Genomic DNA, 18,570 nt, shown 5'->3' with positions numbered 1-18,570 from the left:
CAAGTGAATAAGAAACAAGACTCATAAACTCCCTGTATCCCTCCCAAAGCACCATCAAGATTGAACAACCATAGGATAAAAGACAGACGCAAATAACAACGGCCATAAGAGATGTATCCACGGATCCAGGATTAAAAAAGAACAGAAAAGTAGATCAGAGCCAACCCGTCTAAACCCTCAATTCATCCTCCCGCCGCGCCGTCCATGCTACCAATCAGGCTTTCTCATAGTACCAAGCACACAATCGTCCGCATAAAAAAGTTCCGGTTCTCCAGTTTTGATCAAAGTCCAGTAGTGTTGTGTCATATGTATGTACGGCTCCGGAGATCACGTTGTGCTTGATTCAAGGTTGAAATGTCGTTCCGATGACTGATTCCATATGCAACACAGTAAGTCCTGGATAAAGGTATCCCAACGCCAGGTTGCTCTAAATTGTCGACTTTCACAATTGCCATGTGGCCAGCAGGGTGTAGCAAATATCCAGGCTTGAGCAAGTTGACTCATCCCAAAGGTTACTCAAGAAAGTCGGCCTGCGGTGCAAACAGGAGTGAATTCAGTAGAATCCAGGGCAACAAGCGACCTATGTCGCAGACAGTAATGAAGCAAGTTGCGATCCAGTGATGTGAAACGAGTATGATTCCAGATTCGTAGTCATTGAATCACCTTGTTCGCATGTTACCTTGGCTCCTTGCAAATGTATTCTTAGATACTTGTTTTGTTTCTTTGTGTCCCAAGCAACCCATTGCAGACGCAAATGAGTACCAGTATCGTCAGCGACGAGCGTGAGCAAACCTCGGCTGAGGTAAGTTGTCCAGGTCATGGGATCCAAAGCAAAACATTGCTTGAGTAGGAAGAGATCCAGGCAAAAGCAAACATCCTCATGGAGTGGGTCCATTCCTTGGTCAAGTGGGAGGAATTTGCCAGGTGGTTGATCAGAGTCCAAGTATGTCCAGGAAGTCCAGTAAGAGGTATCCAAGGCCAAAGAGTTCATGTATGCACCTAGCTGCTTGAGTCAAGTCTGGCGAGTCAGTGTCTTTGCGATTCATATCGAGACAAATATCCATGGAGAGTCCATAAGTGGAAAGAAACGTGAAAAGGGGGAAGCAAAGGGAAGCAAAAATTCCTTTCAAAGGGTTGGCTAATATATACAAGCTCGTTCAAACTCACCTTGCTGTCCGGATGCCGGCCTCTGCCAATTATTATTCCGATGAACACCGCGTCTCGACGATGGTAAACACCGAAGAATCCGGGAGCTAAAGACATTGGGGTCGAGAGCAAGAACCAGCCAGATCCAGGAAGAACGAAAAACAGAATACTCCCCCTGAGGGCGCGTCCGGACAGCAAGGTCATGATATCGAGATACCACCCCAGATCCACGTGGTAAGGGATGGCTCCCTTTCCTTTTCCCAACTCAGCGCCGTGTCCCAGTATAAAACGTATGCAGCATGGTCTCATCCGTAAGGCAAATAATGGTGTATAGTCGATGAGGTCGTCAATCCAGGAAAGGCCCATCCACAATGCAATGTCGTCATAAAAAGAGTAAAGAAAAAATACACCAAGGTATGCGTCTCGTAAGGTCCAGTTCGTGTATCCAGGGCATCATCGGTAGCAAACAGTTGGCACGGTACGTCCAGGGGTATTATCGACTCCAAGGGAGATCCAGGTTTGTAGAAGACGGAATCAGCGTCCAGAGGGATGGAATTTGATACCTTTCCAGTAGGAAGCTCCTATTGAGATGCAAACTTGCAACTCGGTGGTGGCACCAGCCAGAGAAAAGAAATCTGAAACCTCTGAAGGGGATCATATCCGGAAGAAACAGAAAAGGATGAAATGGTCGATCCAAGGAAAATAAGCCGTACTCCATATAACCCGGTCATTATGCAGAAATCATCACACTCGCGAGGAGGTCGGAGTGCCTCGTCAAGTCAAGGCAGGGAAGGGAAGGGCACAAAGATCCGGCCTTGGTCCTCCGGGAACACACCTTTTACCGGCGGCTTGATCGGTGGTGTCGGTCTGTGCTGTGCCTGTCGCTCTCTCGTTCACTACGTCGGCTGCTGGAGGTACCACTGGGATTTGTTTGAGTATTTGTTGGTGTCGCGGAAGCGCGAGTGCGGGGGGTTTCTTCATACTGTGAGGCCTGAGTATATCCTTGTGCTGTTGATTGACCTGCTAAACCTTGAGTGTTAGTAATTCGACCATGTGGAAACCCGCCGCGCGGGTGTTGCCTCCGCTATACGCACCACGACCGTAAAAGGGATCCTGGGGCTGCATCGCGTAGCCCGCAGGAGGAGCCTGACCTGAATATGGGTAAGCAGTGGCCGTATAGCCTTGTTGCGTGGGAGCAGCAGTGGCATAGGCCTGCTGAGCAGCAGCAGCAGCTGATGACGCCATCTGGTTAGCGTAAGGGTCGTATGCGCCTCTGGAGCGCTGGTTTGTTCCAACGGCCACGTAAGGGCTCTGGGAAGCCTGGTAGGATGGATCCATGGTGGCCGCGGTAGTAGAGCTGAACCTAGTATCCGCCGGGGGAGGAGATTGCTGGGCTTGGGCATAACCGGCAAACGCACCACTACTTGAGGCACCGTAAGACTGGCCGTATGAGCCAGCGGCTCCAGTGTAACCGGGAGCACCCGTTCCTGGATATCTGGGACCATCAAAGGCAGGGTCACGAGCGTATGGGTCGGTCTGATAAGGGCCCTCGGTGGGACCGTGGTGCTGACGCGACTGGTGCGTCTCCGAGTAGCGGTATTGCACTACAGGTGAGTTAGATGAGTGTCTCGGCGGTACGCCAACGTTTCTCGAGGCAATAGTACCTCCAGAGGTATTGCGCGACGTCTGCGCACGCCTTTCACTATCCCATCGAGCAGAGTCTGCTTTCAGATCCTCAATCATAGCCTGGCGTATATCATTAGCATTTGATGGATAGTTATAATGCTGAGAAAGAAACTCACAGTTGTAAGATTCCTGTAAGCGGTGATGTAGTAGCCTTGCACGGCTTGGCCTGTCTGAGGGTTCTGTTGTGGTGAAATGTGAGCCATTTGTTTATCGCGATAGTGGGGTTCACCATGGTAGACGGCGTACCTCGTAATGACCGGGACGCACGAGAGCATCGTTGCCTAGATAGCGGCAGATGTCGGCGGAGATGACTTCACGGTCGATGCCATCGCGAGGGACGAAGTATTCGTTTTGTCGTCCTGTACCAGAAGTGGTAGGGGCAGCGTTTCGGGATGATCTCGACATGTTGATGTGTGGGGAGGATATGGCCGACGAAGAGGTAAGATGAGATGAGGAAGAAGAAGAGATGGAAGAGAAGGTCGACAGAAGAGCGGGAGAAGAGGAGATAGAGCCGGAAATGGGGGAGGAGGGAGACGACGTGGAGAGAGCTGAGAGGGTAGAACAGGCAGAAAGAGAAGAAGCGGGCAGGTGAGGATGAGGAGGAAGAAAAGGCGAATGGCGGTGGTGGGCGGTGGGCGTATCCTGTGGGTCTGCACTGTCTATTGGCTGTGGTAATGGTGGTGCTGATGCTAGGCGCTGACGAGGGGATTTCCCACTGGCAGAGTGACTTGCAGGAGACCGAGAGGCCAGAAGACGTCTGCTGGCACCAGTGCTGACACTGGAGCTCGAGCTCAGATTGGAATTTGACCGGCAGTGGGACAGATTTTGCTGACGGCGAGACGCAGTTGGCTGGAAGCGTCGCCTCGGCGTTGGCCTTGGTGGAGATGCAGGAGAAGGCAGAGGAGGAGGAGGGGCCAGTCCAAAGACAGATGTTGCTGGTGCTGATGATGGAGGTGCTGGAGGGGGGAAAGAGAATGAGAATGGTGGCGATGAGCATGCAGGAGGTTGGTTATGCTGATGCTGATAACCAAACCCGGAAGGTTGAGGTTGCTGATGACTTGATATTGATGGGTCGTCGCCCACAAAACCCTGATACTGTTGGGCGTTGTGATTTTTGTGGTGGAGCTGGTTCTGATTTTGCAGTAAGCCAAGATAGTATAAGCTGGGGTCTCCCGGCCGTTCGAGACAAGACGGAGACTCTGCTAATATCTCGTCTATTGACGAGGAATTTCCCTCTTCAGGCTGGGCTGTCAACGTGATGACTGATTCTTCCCTGGGACTATCCGTGCCGGACGCTTGTCTCCCTCCTTGACCGAGCCCAACACCAAGCTGCGGGATCTGCAACTGGCGCTGGCCTTGTGCGTGGGTGCCCTGATACTGATCCTGATCCTGGCTAGCCTGGTCCTTGCCTGTTCCGTGCTGCCAACAACCCTGCGTCCAGTGGCGACCTATTTTGGTGGGCCATTGGACGTTACCGAAGCCAGATGCGGTTGGCACGTTCTGGGTTTGCAGAGCTTGCTCTACAGCGCCTGGGTCCTGGTCTCGAGGTTGGGCTTGGACTTTGGCGGTGACTGACGACACTTGGGCACCGTGAGAGGCTGGGCTAAACCCTCTGTTTGTCAGTTGAGAGTCTCTAGGTTTCAATTTCTCTCCAAGATTCAGCTCTCGACCTTCTTGTGACTCTGCGACCAAGCGGTTTCCGGCTGGCGAGTCACAGCGCAGCCCACCGTATGCTGAATGATCAATGATTGCGGTGGCGGTCACGGCGAACGCCGCTTGTTGTCAAACGACTTTTGACACCGCGACAAGGCTTGTCGTATTTGTGTGAAACTGCTCAAAGTCCCGTACCTAGGACTTAACATCTATCCTGTCAACTGAGGTTTTGCACCGTGATGTACCCCTCGATGTGGTGTGACAGATGCTCTGTTGGCCACTTTTCCTGTCTTATCCCATTAAGGAAGTACAGATGTCTCGTCGTCTTGGTCGCAACGTGGCTTGTCCCTTGTTTGTTCCAAAGATAGCGAAATTGCGTCAGTTATGGGGTACTTTGATTGAAATATCAATTCTCGAAAATTGAACATGGAGAAACGATTCAATCTGTCGTTTATTAAGATCGAACCCGTCGCGGTCCGGATCAAAGATCGAAACGGATCACGACCTTGTCTGTGCTGGCAACGCAGGATGTTTGGGTCCTTTGGGGACAGCTATTGACAACCAAACAAGTTGCAGATATCAATAGCATGCGCGGCAGATGACACTTCCAATATCGCTCTGTTTCTCGCGTACAAGGCTATCCCTTGTTTTGACGATGCCCAACGACCACTCGAGCCTTCTTCTCCGTCTGTGGTAGGATAATGATGGCGGCACGCCGTCTCTAAGTTACGATCGCCCTCAAGCGGAGCTGAGATACCTCGTACGAAACTCGAATAGGCGACATCAAACTTTGGTTTCTTCAAAAGATCAGCGCTTGTTGGTGAGACTAGTACCGTAGTGCCGTGAGGTAAATTGTAGGCGATCAAGAGAAATAATGATGGGGGTACTATGACGTCTTGCTTTCCAACTTGGGATTTTCTTTTCTTTTCCAGGGAAATGCCGCGATCTGTAAGAACGAGGCTACCTTGCCGAAGTGACAGAAGAATGGGAGTGGACGAGAAGAATGAGCGGCCACAATATGTGCCATCGGCTCAGCTCATCATACACCTCACACTGCTGCTTTATATCCCTCGTCAAGTATTCAATACTCCCGATATGTGCAGATTCACTATCGCTCCTCAACTCTAAGCGACACGTAGATAGATGGAGCTGGTCGCCAGTCTACTCAGCTCTTCGTCACCTATCGTGGGAAAAGCTGTGCCTCTATTCCGTTGCCGTTGCAATATTTGGTCTCGCCCAACTGTCTCGGGACGTTGGGCATCCTTACTCCTGTGGCTCCTTGTTTCTCCATGTCATGTCCCAGTCGTTGTCGCTGACCGTGAATTGCAACCTTTAACGCCCACAAATGATAGGCAACGTGTTTACACAACGGGATGCTTGTCAGATGTTGCGATATTCCAACAATACCGCAGCTGCATTTGAGGCCTATTCCCGGTTTGAGACTTTGAGTGGCTGGCGGTTGGCTTTTCGGCTGCACTTTGGAGGGTGGGTTGGGTAGCAATGCTTGCACCAATTGAAGCCCAACCCTCTACGCCTAGGTCCATGTGTTCGGTGCCCAAGCCTTGCTGTCCAATCATCTGGGGAAATTTGACCCAAACTTGTCAACGTCTTGGCATCCGCGAAGTCGTACATTTTGTCATTATCTTTGATGGTCTCTGTACCTCCATCAGCAGATTGTGGTTTTATCAGAATGCTTCCGGCCTCTCCGTTGACTCAGGATGAGGCGCGTGCGTAAGAGCACGACAGCCTCATACTTTGTTGATCCCCCTGATGGGCGGTTCGGCTATTCGCAGCCTTATCGACCTGTCAAGCCGCTTCGGTTGTTTTGACAGACTTGTGTGACCAGGAATCTGCAGGTTCCCTAGATTGTGCATCTGTCTCTTTCTTCAAGGGGCTTCAGAACGCCAACGAAAAGTGGATTATCGCACAGCCACGGCTGTACGAACAAGTCCAAGTCTAGTGTGTGCTGAGGAGAATGGTGATAACAGCCAATGTAACATGTCGTCTTCTGGCGGCAAAGCCCAAGTCCAACTGATGCCGGTGCATCGAGTTACCTGGATAGCCTTCCATTATGCTGTGATCTTTTATCGACGATAACGCAAAGTGAGCGTGAGCAATTGCAACACAAAAGTTCAAAAGTTCGTGCGAGAAACCACACAGTGATCGCTCCCTGTTCAACCAAATTTGAGTCGACTTTGACCTTGCTCGAGTTTGCCTCCCCGGTTCCTTCTTGAAGCGGTTCCTTGCGTCTTTTGCGCAGAGTTACGTGCAGTAGGTTGTCGTTCAGCGAATGTCGGCTTGACACGTTCTGCGTCCTGCAGATCTTTGGCCATATGCCAATCCATATGGTTTTGCAGCGCTTCCGGGTCCGCGAAACTGGCTTTGCAGCGAGAGCATACAACATCGATCAATGAATGCTGATTTTGATCCACCTGCACATCGAAGGCGCTCTCATGCGATGGTGATGCGTAAGACTGATGCATGGCAAGGTCGGATTCATGGCGGGCCTCATAATCATACTTAGTAGCGAAACTGGGGGTCTTTTGGGTGGGATCTGATAGCATAGAGTAAGTTTTGGAGTCTTCCCCGTGAGTATGTGAGTCGGTTAGGAGGCTTCTTTCGTGATCAATGGAGGGTCGCTTGGAGAAGAACCGCTGAATGCCACCATCCTCGACGCGGCGTTTCTTCGCGGAGGGTTCCGGTCCAGTAGAAGATTGACGGTTATCGGGAATCGACGATCGAAGAGCTTCTGCCTCTTCCCCCTTGACAAGAAATGCGCCAATGCCCATGTTGCCTTTGACGCCATCTTCAAAGCCTGCTACGCTGAGACTCAAGTTTGCGCAAGGCCAGACTCCTCTCCCTTCTGCGATTATCTGCGAAAGGAGATCTTTAGCCAGTTCGAAGAGACTGCCTTCGTCTATGATTCTGCCTTGGGGGATGGGCGCTTGCCGAGATCGTACTTGTCCCTCATGGCGATGATGTAAGTTCATCGTCCTCGGTCGTCTCTTGTTTTCCGAAACTCCCTCCTCAACAAGGCGAGCGAATATGTCGGCTGCGAAGATTCTCAGCCATCGCGTTGCTTGTTCTGAAGAGCTGATAGTTGGACGAAAAGATTTGGCCGATAGCATCGACTTGATCCGTGTTCTTGAGTTGACCTCGCTTGTGTCAATGCCTCGGATAGTATTATATATCCAAAGACCTATATCATGGCCAAGCTTTGCTTTCATAGTTGTCAAGGGGACGCCTAACAGTTCAGTGACACTCTCTGTGTTGAATGCCGATACGATCTGCTCTCCGAGTTTGCCACCCAAGTTTCGAAGCTTTGTGATTTGAAAGCCAGCCATGAAAGCAGACACAGCTCGGTTACGTACAACAGTCTGTTTGTTTGGTTTCTTGTATGCCGAGCCCAACTTACTGAGAAGCTTGTTGCTAGCTACTCCAGCTGAGCATGTGTATCCCAACTTCTGTCGAACTTCAGCCCTGACATTGCGAACGATCTCAGATCCGATGAGGATTGCCACATCGTCCCAATCTGGGTCGGCCGTTTCCTGTTCCTCATCCAGATCGATCAAAGCATCGGTCTGCCAGTCGAGCGCGGCAATGGATGGCAATGGAAGGTTCTCAGTAGGGTCGTCATAGGGGGGTGGGTTTGATAATTCTGGAAAGCGCTCCAGAAGGATCAAGTGGATTTGGCTCGAAAGATCAAGGAAGACCTCATCGATACTTGCTTTTTCCACCTTCTGGAGATCAAGCGGCAGAGCCTCTTTGATACATGATAAGATCTTCCGAGACTGAAGACGGTAGTGATCGAGTGAAACCTTATCTGTTGCGATGTGGGCGGCAGCATCCTCGCGGTATGCCCACTTGTCGTCGCCTTCTCTCCATGTAGCTACGTGCTGGGCAATGAGTTCGGGGCACAACTTTTTTGCTTCTTCGACATTGCAATGGCGTCCAATACCAAATTCGCGTGCAGGATAGTTGACTGCAATGAGACCTTGCCTGGTGGAATGTCAGAATTGGAAAGTAGGTAGGGGAATCATAATAGTAGGAGTAACGCTCTGGTGGTAACTGAGAGAAGAGGGCTTCTGGACTGGAGATAAACCCCAGCGTGGCAAAACGAGGCTTTCATTTCCATGGCTATGAAAGACCACCGTCTATGGATGTAATCGTGACAACTTTGCCTGCCATCATACAATTGTGACCGAGAACCGTGAAGCGGCAAGGGTCATTGTTACACAACCTGGGCCGGGAGGTCACGATCTTCGGAGAATTAAACCATACGATTATTCAAGAGGTTCAGCTGAGGGTTGTTCTTGGAGGCTGCGAGATGAATTGTTGAATCGAATCTTCATGCTCTACAGCGTTTCAGAGATTCAGAGGAGGAACATTCTCTGTTCCGCGAACGATGAGCAGTCATGCCAACAAGCATCAAGATGTTCAGTGACGGTCCATCTCGCAAGCTTGAGAGTAACACGATGCAAGCCTCAGCGAAAACCAATTGCTAGTGTCCAATCACTGCTGCATCCCAAGAGAAGAATCGAGCAATAGACTCGATTCTCAGGCCAACAAGGGTTCTGAGGAATCGGAGAAAAGAGAAGGCACGTTGTGTTCCATGAGAAGTGTGAGAGTGCAGGAAAATCAGGGCTTGACCTTGGTAGTCTTCTGGGACTCGGGAAATAGGAAATGCATTTGTGCTCACCATTGTTGAACGGCTAACGGCTTGTCCTCTGAAATACCAAGTCTAACCGTCTCGCACTGCGCATAGAAGGCGTCGAGGTCAATGTGAGCAATGACGCGCAGCGGGTTAGAAGTGTTGGACGAGGCAAGTTGTGAGAATTGGCGATACGTGAACTGAGAACGCCGTCTGCCTCCTTCAAGCAGTGGTGACGAAGCCCCGAGAGGCCTGTGGAGCGGTGACGAAGCCATCAGATGTGAGGCTTCAATATTTTAGGGCTTTATTGACAGTGAAAAATGCATTCGTGTTGTGCGGCTACTGCAAGGCGTTGGTAATGCAGGCGGTCGATGTCTCTCTTCACGGAGAATTTCTCGTGTTCGCGAACGCCACAAACAATGCAATAATGTCGCTCTCTTCAAAAGCTCTCCACGAGTTGGAGCTGAGTTCCTTAAGGTGCTTGAGAAAATTGAGATATGATCCCACAAGGAGTCGTAAGCTTAAGATGAAGGTAGACGTTATGAATGGAAGGAGGAACGCGAGATGTGATAGGTCCGCGCCAGTGCCATTCACCTCCTTCACAGAGTAAGATCCACTTTCGAACATCGTTCCTTCTTGCCTTTAGATCACGTTCATTTACAATATGATATTTCTAGTGGAAGAAACTCGTTCTTTTTTTTTTTTTTGGCTCTAGGAGAAACGAGTTTTGCAATGATAAATGTTTGCTTGAATAACTGTTGTGTTATCGAGGTCACACAGCTGACATGCAGAAACATGCACGATGTATATTCAAACGAGATCTTGGACCAGAAATCACAAAATTTCAATAAGGTACCCTATAGAAGCTCTCCTACATGAACTTCCTCATATTCCAGTGAAATTTCAAGTCTTCACGAATTTTTTATGTACAGGGAGGTTCTTTGGTTGCTGAGTGTTAAGAAATCCATTCAATCCGTGACAAGCTACCCTGGACCATGTCGACTGCGATGGCTTCAACCTGCATCTCAACCCACCATACGGAGCTCTTCCCCTCCTCCCTTCAAGTAGCACTACCTATATCACTTATTCCTCGGGTGACTTAGAATCTCGAAGAAATGCTCATCTGGCTCTTCATAGTTCTCCTTCACAATCACCTACCCGCTTCCCCAGCGCAGGAACTTCAGCCTTCTTACCGCCTCTCCACGTACATACGACCAAAGCTCGTAGAGAATACGGGATCCCGTCCGCTCTCCCATAGTCAAGCTGCGAAGCGCCGGATTAGTAGTTGGGTCGGTGACGACCAGCGAATCCCCGGTGTTGTATGTTTTTTTTGTGTTATTCGACATGTCTTTTTGCCTTAGTAACCATTATTCAGGGTACTGCATATAAACGAATTGGCTGGGAAGCCTGTAGTTAGGAAGTGATCGTTGTCGGGTGAGTCTTTTGTTCAGCGTTCACAATAGTCAAGTCTGTATCTTTGTGATGCTCCACTTGTGATATCTGAAGCTCCTATCAACACCCACACTCTCCAGGCAAGGAACAGCGGCAACTTTGCCGAGTCCAGGTGCGTGTCTAACCAACCGATCCCAGTTACAACATAAGAAACAATGCGACAAGTGTTTGCGCTCATTGTGATGGTTAAGTTGGACTATACCAACTAGTTCTAGTCTTTAAACATTACGTATACCGATTCTGTCCCTTTCCACTTCTTGATCTTACTCCCCTATAACAAATGAAATAAGTCTTTCTGCGACTCTTTGGGTATCTAATTCGAAGTCACCGCCGCCGCCCTCTTCTCAGGGTCCCTCCCCTCTAGTCCATACCGTCGTTTCAGTTCCTCTAACAGTGGCCCAAACTCGTAGTCGCTCACCATGCTATCATGGCGGGTACAGGGCGAGTGGCGGATGGGTAGAAGCCACTCGATGACGGAGTTTCCCATGATGGATTTGAAGTTTTGCAGGTAACCCAGGTGCCATGGGTTCTCTCCAGGTTCTGTCTGGAGGATGGCGAATGTCCGTCTAGCTTGCTGGTCTCTAGCCGCCATTGCGTTTGGTCGTGCGGACGCTGCGCCATTCACTTGTGTCATTCCACTGGTGTGAGCTGCATCTGGGGTCCTAGGGCCCTCTCCGGGTCTTTCGAGTGGATAGGTAATGGTGTTGAATCGCTCGTTTGATGGGGTATCTGTCGGAACCCGAACTGCCAATCGAAAGATCTGGTTCTTCCTAAACATGTCGACATTGGTGATGTTTTGAAAAGCAAATCTTAAAGCCGTAGCTGTCATGGTTATGGCAAATAAGCCGAAAAGACCACCAAGTGCCAGACCAACAATAAGTCGTGCGTCAATACCCAGGCCTTCTTGTAGGCGTAGGCTGGTAAGGTAGCCATTGGTGGCAATAACAATTACGCAATAACAAGCGCAGTAGAAGCAAAATTGTATAAAAAAGTTAAAGGCTGCTGAAGTGTTAGTTATTGCATAAGGTTTCCCTAGGGTTAACACTCACAAGTTTCCGAGATGATGCCGCCCATCCAGGGACACACATGGTCCATCTTGTGCACGCAGTGGCCATATTCGGTAGAATGATGCGACCGGTCGGGCTTCCAGTTTCTGCACTCGGAGCACCATTTAGGGAAGCCATCGAGTTCGCAAACAAAGATATCCTTGCTGTAGAACGACTCAAGGCCAGGGCTGTCGAGTTCGTCGTCTCGAGGGGCCCATGACGGTATTTCGACGTCGGCTCCGTTGCTCGATCGTTGGTTACGCTCTTTCTCGAGGGCTTCCCTTTCGGCGGTCCAGGGCACAAAGCCAGCGTTGAATTGAACCGTTACGTAGCATCGTATGTAGGCTGTGACCATGAGAAGGAAGAGGATGGAATACAGGACAATTAGAACAACGCCGGTTGCCGTCTTGCCCCTTTTTTGCATGAAATCCTGGACTATTAATTGTCAGAATAAATGTTTGACAAGCAGCAGCACAGCACGAAACCACTTACCGCAGCAATAGACAATGATATCATAGGTTGCGTAAGCCACGAGTGCTAGCATCAGAACAGGAAGCGAGCGCGCAATCCATCGCGTGGAACGGCGTTTGCTGGTTGAGGGTTCTGGCATCTCATCGCTCCATGGGTTGGACCAATTCGACGAATTGTTGGAGTGAAGGCTGGCGGGCGGCGATATCACGGCGTTTGTAGAGAGTGACGAGCGTGTACGGGCTGATCGTGGACGAGTAGTGATCTCATCTTGTGTTGTCGCATTGGCAGTATCCGCTGCAATAACAGTGATACCAGGTCTGGCCAAGTCCGCCAAGCCCGACTCGTCCGGGTGGGTCATCACAGTGCCTTCTATCGCTACCGTTTTCCAAAACACACTGTGTAATTACCCAATGTGGTAATGTTAGATGGAAGGCTCCGAGGTTGATATTGATAAAGATTCGATCGATATATATAATCGTCGACAGATTTTGGTTGAAGAAATGACAAAGTCTCATACACCCAAAATGAGCAGCATGTGCGATACTTATACTGAATGTAATTGCACTTCAAGTTCCTGTCGCTAGGTGAGTTCGCAGTGGGCCATCAATGTTACTGAGCAATTGTCAACTTAGACTTTGATACTCTCGAACCTATTTACATGGGGCGACACACAGCAACATATCTTACTTACTGATAGAGAATTTACTACATGGGACCCAATAAGAGTCTTTGCATACATGTATAACTTTTTTCAACAGAATCATGGTTGCTGAAGTACTAATGACTGCATTTTGGAATGTTGTATGGTCAAGTGACCGTACCTTTAACAAAATTTCACCGACGTGACAGAGAAACATGCAACTCTAAATATTTGAATCTAATAAACTCATTGAGCTACTTATACCAAAGCCCAGTCCATCATTAAGAATGTCTCTTATGGGACTGACTTGAAGTGTTGGCGACTCACATCCAATTCTGGGGTCCATAACCCCCACTGTCTCTGCCGCCCTCTTCAATGGATCCATCCCAATGCCTTTGTTCTCAGCCGAATCGAGCATCAACCAACAACACAACCAACAAACCAATAAATCTTCATTTCGTTACATCGTAATAACAAAGCATCATCCTCTAATTGAATGGCTGTCATCATCTGCTCCAGAAGCCGCTATTCAAGGATCCCTACACTTTGGACGACTTCGAAGTGTTTGTGAAAGCCCCAAATCAAACCAATGGTACACATTCTGCCTCAAATCCGCCTTATATGCAGAGCTGCTGCACTAACGGCGGATTCTATTCACTGCATTTACAATTCAGATCAAATGAGGTTTGCCTTCTTTGTGATGTATTACTATTGAGTCTATTTTTAGAGTATCAAATATTTGAGCTATCAGAAGATCTACTGGCTTTCAAAAGGAGGGCTGAGCCATTAAGAACTCCTAAGCGACTCGTCAGCGTCGGAGAGTACACGTACACATCGAGACTAGATATAGTGAGGGTTTCCATACTGGAATTTTGAGGGGATTCGAGGAGTCTATTGCTGACTTGAGGCCCGACAACTTCTTGCTTATATGCCTGTCCTGGGCAAGGCATAGCAGGGGCCCCTTAATTAAAGAAATGCCACAGATCGCCTCGGTTATCATGCCACAAGGTTTATGCCTCTAACATTATGACATGTGAGCCAAAGAATCCTTTAGCAATGCTCTTGCTGATTCTGAAGCTTTCGTTATTGGTCACGATGCAGCAGCCTGAGGAGGCTACGACGGGACTGGTGCTAGACCTTAGAACCAAGGAAGCCACGCATTCGATATCAGGCACCAAGGGAACTCCCAATTCTTCTTCAGAGTGCCTAAATCTAGATTCTACCTTATATTTCATCCGTCATCTTCCTTCGCACATGGGCATAGATTTCACCTACTGAGGGCTACAACGTCGACCTCACAAACGTCTTTCTATCAGTGCAAAAATCGGAAAAAACCACGAAAAATGACTTCTGACCTTTGCAGAAGCCGTTCTCGCCTACTTCGAAGATCGTCCAATCCGCTTTTACACACAGCATGGCCTTCCCAAGGCTCAATAAGCGTGTTTTGCCGACAGTGAGCTGCCATCAGCCCATACATCAAAACCCCTGCGCCCGTCTACGATCGCCATTTTTCTCAGCAGCACACAAGATACATATAGCGAGAGCCTTATGAATACTGTGGTTTGATCACTGGTTTTATTGAGAAAACTCTGCTTCAAGCTCGATAGAATTCCAACTCTACGGTTGCACGCTTGTGTGAATTTGCTTATCATACAACCCAGCTTTATACAAAGTTCAAGAAACAACGCTTAGCAAAGTCACCATGCGGCTCTTTATGACACTTGGGTATTTTCACATTGGCTATGTTTCTACACACAGTATAGGCAGGCTGCTGTTGGTGTGTCGACTTCTTATAGTTGCACTTGCACTATCTCCCAGGCTCCTAACGCGGTTGCACAACACCGTGGGGGCAAGGCAGCCTTCAAAGAAACATATAAGCTCGTTCCTCCGTCTTCTCTCTTTCTCAGTTATAATCTGAGCCTGTTTTAATTCTTACATATCACTGTCCTCTCATTTTGCTCGCACTTGTCCTGGGTGACTTTCTGAGGCCTAGGGGTTTGGTGATACAACCTGATCAAGCAAATCATTGTTTCCTCTCCATGTAGCGACAAATTGTAAGTTGACACCGTTGAAGCAGTTTACTTTTGACAAGAACTAATAATCCAATATAGATACAAGTATTCTTGCTATATTGAAGAATCTTCGATCATGTCAAGACATGTAGGTGGATGATAAGCTCTCGAACACAGGGGGTATCATCCACCTTTCATGGAAGCTTGGTTGAGTCAAAGCTGTACCATGTCGATATTTTCCTTTCAACTCGTGGGTCCCGAAGAACAACCAGAACACCAAACCTCACTATTTCGAACTATCTATTTTTCTGTATACATCGGGTACTTAGTCTAGGTGTTTGCTTGCCTTGTTTGGCGACATCAGAACCATTTGGCGACCCACGCTCAAAGTCCTAAAAGTACCTACCTTTGTGCTTTCAGGTGCTTGGCAAAGGTACCTGGGAACTTAACGAGGTATGTTATTCTTCGGCTTTATTCTTGTACCGGGTTCCATAGGTTATGTTAACATGCAAACACAGAATGTCATTGCATAAGGGGTTTGCACTTTGAACCAGGCTTTCGTCACATGCCTACACCAAACCGGCATCGACGCTCAACTGCTCATCCAGTGTCGGTCGACGCAGAGCCTCATTTCCCCAAACATCAATCCTTCTCTTTGGGTTTGTCCCTATGGCATTCCCTCGCCCTGCTGAGTTGGATTTGTCAAAGCTTGCGACTATACCGTGATTTCGACCCTGGCGGTTAGTCCAACACCCCTTGGCTACCCATTTCCAAAGCGAGGACCCCGCTCTTACGAACGAACGACAACCCCGCCCTGCTTTCCAAACATACACTTCATACGCACGCTACGTTACAGCAAACATGCGCAATTCCAAAGTCCAAGCCCTGTCGACGCTGCTGAGAGGCATTTCCCTTGCGGGAATGAGTTTCAAGTCTCCGTCGTCGTTGTTGTTGTTGTCGCTAACTATCGAGCTCCAGGGGCTTAGCAGACACTAACATCCAGGTGGGGCTTGAAAGACTGGTCAACGACGTTTGCCCGCACTTGCGATATTCGACATCTTCATTTACAATGCCCATGGAATTTACCCGAGGCCATTGAGAAGCTAAGTGAGAGTTGAAAGCAGCTAACAAGGTATTCCTGCCAGTTTGTGGCTGAGGCATGTATCTTGATACCTGATGTGCGGTTTCTAGACCCCTTCTAGAGCTCGCCTCAGATTCACCATGTGATCATAGATAATGCCAACAACGGCTCGCCTCAGCGACAAGAGCACCCCCCTTCTCAAGTATTCGACGATCATTGATTTCCTACGAGCGATGTCGACCGAGGCGAAGCTACTCTCGATCACGATTCTCATGTCTTCCTTGGGCAGTGCCCAAATGCGCAGCAGGACAGAACTGATGGCAACGATTCTCTTCCAGTCCCTTGGAAGATGGCCAGACAAATAGTTAGTGAGTCAGGGTCATGGCAACTCCATTGTACGCTCGGGGAGTATGAGGGTTGAAACTTTCTCAAACCCCCTATCGACCGACCCCTTTGAAGCTTTGCGATGTTCGCTATCTCAAACCGTCACACTATAAACGACTATGACAATTTCAATCAAATACGAGTGTAATTGATTGCTCCGATGCGAGGAACACTCAGTCCCTTTGACTATCAACCAGGTGACCATGGGGCTTCCAAACATGAGGCTTGTTTGTTCATGGTTCATCAAGTGGCATCCAAGGAAACCACAATATTCTCAGTGATGCCTTGTTTGAACGTATGGTTGAGGTTGTTGATAACATGAATTCGGCAAGAACGTTTTTTCTCTACAAAAGAGGTCAGAGCCACCGCTTTCATGATGGATTCGAACTCATCCAGTCCTCTACATCAAAAGCAGCTCTTCAGCTCCCCAGTCAGAGACTTAAACCATTCTATTTCTCTCATCACACCAATTTCTCTTCATCACGTCCTTAATCTTACCAATATGAACGAAACGTGGCTTTGGGAATGCGATAACTGTCATTTCGACAACACATTCAATAGCAACAAACAGTGCACGAACTGGCCTTGCCAGGCTTTTTATAATCCTCAGACATGCAAGCGCTTTCGAGCCACAAGCCAAGACAAGTAGATACATCTTTTAGAAGGCACGCCTCAATCAGAAAGCATCGCACCCATAATGCGACTATATGCATTCGAAAACAAGCTGAAAGATACACTATCAGTATGGAGATGCATGGCTTTGGAGAGCCTTTGATCCAGCATGAAGCAACTTCGATCTCACAGCTCTACATTTTGGATTGCTTCTCGGTCTGCCAGTCGAGTTGAGATAGGAGGCATATCCAACTGGACGGCACAAAAGCAACAGCAGCATGTTGTGCTATGCAGCAGTACATCATGACGGTCTAGACAAAATCATGGGAAACAGTACATGCCCCTGGTACTATTGTCCAAGGGAGACAGGCGGCGTCTTGATGGCGGTGTATGAGCACCGCCTTATTGTCTTTATGTCTTTTATGACTCTCTTTTGCGATGATCTGGTGGCGGTCATCTTCACACTCACTTTGGTGTTTAAGTGCGGATATGTAACTGTCTTCTTTCATTTTTCATTTCTCTTCTTGATACTTTCATGTTCCTGCAAGTATCCCGGCGGATGTTCATCTGGTCTGGTGTTGTAGGATGTCAGTATCTTCGTTACCTTTGCGTTTCTCTTCTCTTGTTCTATTCTGGCTTTCATTTCTATTCTCGAGTGTCTTAGAACCTTTATTTACTACTTCAGGCTTTCATTTATTCGGTATTATTTCTCCTACTGTTTTCTTCTTTAGACTAGATGTATGCTGCAATATGCATGGCGGTCTCATTTGGCACGCCCTTTCATTTGTCCGGACTGGCAAGCTGATAGAAAAAATATTTATCTTGATCATACATCCTCAGATTTCCCTTAATAAATATGTGACTGCCGTGGCTAAAGTCAGGCCTGAATCGAGGCGAAGTCTCCTGAACGTGTCGCGATACACCCAATCTTCAGCGCAGCGCCTGGCTTCAGTGAGGTTGGAGTAATATTCGAGAGGTGACAGTGGTTGGTCAGAGCGGCTTAGTCAACTTCTTACAGGGAAGGGAACCTAACAGCATCACATTATCAGAACATACAAAAGAAGTATCATATCATGTTGCCGATCGCGGCCGTAGGTTCAGGAGCATGACACGTAAATAAAAGGTTCCTTTTCTGTGGTTAATAGGCTACCTGTAAGCTTCCAGCCTCGATAGGCTTACTTTCGGCTCTTGGGATCAGGGGAGAGGATACGCTGAGCCATGTTACTCCATTACAACTTCAATGTTGAGTTTTACTTGGAGTTCTTGTCTTTATAATTAATGATTAGAGATCTGTCTAGATAAGTTAATGGAGTTTATATTTCTTGATCAGAACTTTCTTAATCTCGGTCAATGAATAGCCTCTCGTTTGATCATCCCTGAGAGAATAGATGGATGGCTGTAAGTGAATGTGTGAATTGCCTGTAGAAGCCAGCCTACCCGCACGGCGTGATAAGCGACGAGAGTATGCATCTTGACCTTTAGAAAACAGCAAGTTTCCTTTTGAAGCACTTCTTATTCGCAATCGTGTCGCCTAGGGCTCATGTATTGACAATTCGTGACATCCGTCTGTGTCAAACACCTGAAGCTCGCCAGAAACCTGCATCGACACTCCCCTCTTAGACTGCACAACTCGAGATCGTCCAAGCCTACAACAAACCCCCAACTCTACCTTGCACTCCTCGTCCTAGGACGAAAAATGCCAAACGAATGCTCACAAGCGCAATGCGCATTTGTGA

The 18,570-nt window shown here is 48.4% G+C and overlaps 2 protein-coding genes across 2 annotated transcripts; both read right to left on the bottom strand.

Moving 5' to 3' along the window:
* Positions 1-816: 816 nt before the first annotated feature.
* Positions 817-9,411, bottom strand: BKA55DRAFT_590236 (uncharacterized protein; the record flags this gene model as incomplete). Its single annotated transcript, XM_046195062.1, has 13 exons — positions 817-897; positions 1,168-1,450; positions 1,982-2,066; positions 2,241-2,892; positions 2,949-3,011; positions 3,079-4,444; positions 5,753-5,815; positions 6,116-6,140; positions 6,289-6,346; positions 6,395-6,421; positions 6,639-6,655; positions 6,686-8,484; positions 9,185-9,411. The coding sequence occupies 13 exons, from the start codon at positions 9,409-9,411 to the stop codon at positions 817-819; spliced, it is 4,746 nt and encodes a 1,581-aa protein (XP_046053470.1).
* A 1,490-nt stretch (positions 9,412-10,901) lies between these two features.
* BKA55DRAFT_590235 (DHHC palmitoyltransferase-domain-containing protein) lies at positions 10,902-12,463 on the bottom strand (the record flags this gene model as incomplete). Its single annotated transcript, XM_046195061.1, has 3 exons — positions 10,902-11,587; positions 11,638-12,069; positions 12,127-12,463. 3 exons carry the CDS (start codon positions 12,461-12,463, stop codon positions 10,902-10,904), a joined length of 1,455 nt encoding a protein of 484 aa, XP_046053469.1.
* Between the last annotated feature and the right edge of the window lie 6,107 nt (positions 12,464-18,570).

Source organism: Fusarium redolens, assembly GCF_020744475.1.
Source record: "Fusarium redolens strain MPI-CAGE-AT-0023 chromosome Unknown BKA55scaffold_3, whole genome shotgun sequence".
Lineage (NCBI taxonomy): Eukaryota > Fungi > Ascomycota > Sordariomycetes > Hypocreales > Nectriaceae > Fusarium > Fusarium redolens.
This window is presented reverse-complemented; position numbering and strand designations above follow the sequence as displayed.